Raw genomic sequence first — 4,433 nt, 5'->3', positions numbered from 1 at the left:
AAATATATGCTCTGATCTAATAGGCTTGGTACTCATATATCCCATTAATTGGATTCTGAGACATGAAACCTTTCTATACTTTCGTGGTCGACCAAACGTTAGTATAATCTTTAAACATCATTATTAATGCCGAAACATAAAGCCCATAATTTTGAAACTGCCCCAATCTAAACAAAAAGACACAACAAACATTGGTCAAATATTCATATGATTGTATGCTTTTTTTTCTTTTCACATTTACAATATATCCTCTCCAAATCCAACTCCAACTCCAACTCCGACTCTGACCATCATCAACCCGGCCGGTCAGGCAAGATATATATATATTTAATAATTTTAAAACACCCAAAAAAGAGAATTTTTTTTTAAAAAAAATCATGGCAAGCAAACATAAAAGAGAAGGGACATGGATAATAATAATAATTATTATTATTAGTAGTAGTAGTACTATTATATAAGATAGGAAAACTAATTCCAGAAGGAATCATCCATGTTGTAAGAGGACTTGGGGTGGTGATTGTGGGACCTTCTTCCGCGTGTGGATGGAGACGCGCAGTCGGGGGAGGATGAGTACTGACGCATGCGCATGTGGACCACCTCCGCTTGCGCAAGTGCAAGCTGCGTTTGTAGCGCGTCTATCTGCTGTTGCAGAGACGATATTGCACCCACGCACCCATAAACTGGATCCCTAACTCTCGCGTTCGCTTCGTACACCATTGAGCTCACTGCGTCGCCTCTCTGGTGCTCAGGCAACTCCTGCCATCGATGAAGTGGTTAAGGGTGCTTCAGCTCCCTCAAGCACAATTTAGAAAAAAATTTATTTAAATGCAACAATCATGTGATTAAATTTTGTTGTTGGACCACGGGTCATGATTTCATGACTAGAGGTTGGGGTGTCATGTTAAAGACTGTAACTGAATCATTTGATTAGTAAATTAAAGTAATGTGTCATGTTAAAGATTGTAATTGCAATCAAGCATATTTTTTATTTCTATTGAAAATAAAAGTGAGACAACTTTAAAGGCTAAACCACTTAGGTCTTTGTAATAGGATAATTTCTTGCTTTTATGACTATGTCGGAGAATATTGAGCTACAAAGCTACAAGTAGTGTGGGAGGGAAATATGTTCTAACTTTTTCCATTGAACCAACTGATAAACCGTTGACCAAATAAACTACTCCCTCCGTCCGGCTTTAGGAGTCCCGGTTGAGTCGGGCACATGTTTTAAGAAAGTTTTGAGTGTGTAATAAATAAATGTTGTAGTGGATATTAGGACTCACTTTTAACACTTTTTAAATTGAATTGTAAGCATTTTTTATTAGTTTACCTCAATCGGAACTCCTAAAGCAGGACACACGAAATTGATCAACCGGGGCTCCTAAAGTGGGACGGAGGTAGTAGTATATTAGTATAGACGGATCCAGAAAATAAAACTCATGGAATTGGACACAGTGAGTTACTAGGAAGGAAACTTTGGTGAGGCAGACGTCGCCGCTGATAATGGATGAAAGACGAAAAATAGAATTAAACCATAATCCTAAAAGGTTGGAGCAGAATTGTAGCACTATGGGGTCAGCAACAACTTCTAAGGCTGAATTTAATGAAGTTTTTCGATTCTAATGTACCCTCGTGTAATTACTTATTTCAATCTCGAAGAAAAAGGTTTAGTTATTTAATTTGACGCTACTTGCTTACTTTTGCCATGGACCAATTTTTCATTTTTGTTTCTTTCTATTTCTCTTTTTTCTTTATGGAAAATGCAATTCTTTATTAGATCCTTTGGAATTACTACCTCCGTTCCATATTAAGTGTCACATTTTACCATTTTGGCTCGTCCCACAATAAGAGTTACATTTCACTATTACCATAAATGGTAAGTAGATCTCACACTCCACCAACCAATTATACTCACATTTTATTATAAAACTAATATATATAAGTGGGATCCATAGTCCACTAATTTATTTAACTCATTTTTCTTAACATTTCTTAAAATTTGTGCCCACACTAAATATGACACTTAATATGAGACGGAGGTAGTACTATTTAAGTATAAATACGTAAGAATAAAGATTGAGAAGTCATGCGTTTGCAAACTAATCAATATGATTTCACCCATGCATGCTTTTTATATTCAATTGTCTTTCTTCATACTCACTAGAGTTAAGTGCGGTATCTAGAAAAAAGGCATTTCATTAATTAAGAGAAAGACATCAAATTAAAATACCTAATAGGAGTAATAAAACAATTAAATTCTTGAAGTGAGTACATCTTGTTACACCACACTATCTTGATAAAATACTCTAGTAGTGACACAATTTATTAGTACTCTTATACGTGTCACAAAAATTAAAAAATATATTTACATTTGAGGGTGAATCAATTTTTATAAGTAAAAAAACTTTAACTGCTTTTTTATATGTAAGCGTAGTTATAACATCTCTATAAAAAGATGGATGACACTTCAAAAAAACGTGACTAATGGAGTTGAGTAATTGACTACAGATTTGAGGCTTTTTGAGTAAATTAAACCTTTGAAATATTAGCTACACAAAACTGGTTTTAACTGCCATCGCAATAGTAATATTAAAATAAAAGTTGTCCCATAAGAGAAGAACTAAGTATATTTACTTTAAGACTTCCAAAAAAGGAAACAAAAACCAAAAAAAATAACACTAGCAAAACAAAGATTGAAAAGAACGAAATCTGAATACAAAGCCTAGACAGAAATCCCACACTGCAAGATTTTCAAGGCATGTATCAATTTCATCATAAACTTGTAGAAGAAAATTTAATGGATGGTAGAAATAAAATTAGTATATACTTACTCCATAACTAAATAGATTAAAACACATTTCATCAGTTTATGTAAAAAAGAATATAAGTGATTTAAATGAACCTGAAGCATCTTGTTGACATTGCTAGCTCCAAAGACCTTATGCACGTTGGCGAACTTGTGGGGCTCGTCCGCCGGAAAATAAGGCGCGAAAACGCAATCCTCGGCGCATCTCCGGCGGAGGAGCTTGCACGCTGCGCATGGCGCCGGCGCTCCTTGCTTTCTGCTGCTGCTGCTGCTCTCTTTCATTTAGTCTTAATCTGTTTGTTGAGAAGTGAGTAGCAGTTATATATATATATATATATATATATAAGTAGCTAGGAAAGAGGACATACCACTTTAAATTAGGATTAATTTGTTGGTATAAATATGGGTCTACTTTTGGTGAGATAATAAGTCACTCACTCACTCGACCATGCAAGAGCTGCGTGGCGCAGTGTTTTTTCTCTCTGCCTTTGTGCTCTGTGTCGATCGCCGCTCTTGTCAGCCGTCATGATCACATATTCGTAATTTAAGACTTACCAGTATATCATAAATAAAACAATATATACATTTGAGGAAGTGTAATAATCTAAAGTTATATGAGTATTTTAAAACTCCTGCACATTCTCATGCGTTTAGATTTTACAGAGCGAACACAGATACAGCAAAATACCCAAATATCGAATATCCGATCTAACCTATATCAATATTTAAATTTTAGTTCGACTTTTTTTTCGATTCAGATGTATAAAAACCAAAAAAATGATTTGCTTTTTAATTATATTCATAAATGTAATACTAATATTTGGATTTTATAATGACGGTAATTGTTTGGATATGATATTTGTTTCATATGATGGAGTATATTTTTATGTTAATTATAGAAAACTTGTTTTTCTTATTTCCGGTTTTTCGGACATATTGTGCAATTCTATTTTTTCGGGTTTGGTATGATTTTCATTTTCACAAAATTGTGATTTTCTGTTTGGTTTAGTACAATTTGGCTAAAAAACTGAACCGAAAATCGAATAGTCATCCCTAAGAGCAAATAATTTACGGCCAGTTGTAATGAGAGTAATTTGTAGATCTTGAATTGGTTCGATTGCAGTGGATTCGAAATTTATTTGCAGAGCGATAGTTAGTATCCACATATTGAATGGTAGGAGGTAGACATAAGTGTTTTGGCACTTGTAAGAATCATTCAAATCATGATACAGCCGAATGGATTGTCTGGATTGTCTACATTTATAGAGAAGGAAATCAAATAGTAATAGGTTTTGGTACGGGTAATGTATGCGAAAGTGGTACTGGATGAGCCTCAAAGAATTGGTTTATGTATTTGTTGTTACATGATCAACTATGGGTCATTTGTTGTCGACTATGTGCGAGATATAAGAGTTGAAAATTGTTACTTTTTTATGCACAAATGATTAATTGAAAGGAGGGCGACTGGGACCCACTACAGAAAAATTGAAGTAACACAAGATACGAAATCTGGTTGATTTTACATATGTTTCTTTACAACTTTTAGCATTAGTTGATTTGTGGGCAAGAATCGAAAATTCGGCGATTCGTATCATCAAATTTATTTTCAATTTTTAGCATTATTTTGATT

The 4,433-nt window shown here is 34.1% G+C and overlaps 1 protein-coding gene across 1 annotated transcript; it reads right to left on the bottom strand.

The window, feature by feature from the left end:
• Nucleotides 1-245: 245 nt before the first annotated feature.
• On the bottom strand, nucleotides 246-3,320 carry LOC121792697 (LOB domain-containing protein 4-like). Its single transcript, XM_042190746.1, has 3 exons — nucleotides 3,172-3,320; nucleotides 2,900-3,096; nucleotides 246-756 (listed from the first exon to the last, which is right to left on the bottom strand). The coding sequence occupies exons 2-3, from the start codon at nucleotides 3,083-3,085 to the stop codon at nucleotides 469-471; spliced, it is 474 nt and encodes a 157-aa protein (XP_042046680.1). The 5' UTR covers nucleotides 3,086-3,096; nucleotides 3,172-3,320; the 3' UTR covers nucleotides 246-468.
• Between the last annotated feature and the right edge of the window lie 1,113 nt (nucleotides 3,321-4,433).

The sequence above is a fragment of the Salvia splendens genome, chromosome 2, assembly GCF_004379255.2.
Source record: "Salvia splendens isolate huo1 chromosome 2, SspV2, whole genome shotgun sequence".
Lineage (NCBI taxonomy): Eukaryota > Viridiplantae > Streptophyta > Magnoliopsida > Lamiales > Lamiaceae > Salvia > Salvia splendens.
Note: the sequence above shows the minus strand (reverse complement) of the source record. Positions and strands in the feature narration are given on the sequence as shown.

Excerpts from the sequence above, each read along its gene's own strand:
- LOC121792697 (XM_042190746.1), bottom strand. The coding sequence starts at position 3,085 with ATGAAAGAGAGCAGCAGCAGCAGCAGAAAGCAAGGAGCGCCGGCGCCA. Across the intron at positions 757-2,899 it reads ATGTCAACAAGATGCTTCAG|GAGTTGCCTGAGCACCAGAG; the intron begins GTTCATTTAAAT and ends CATCGATGGCAG.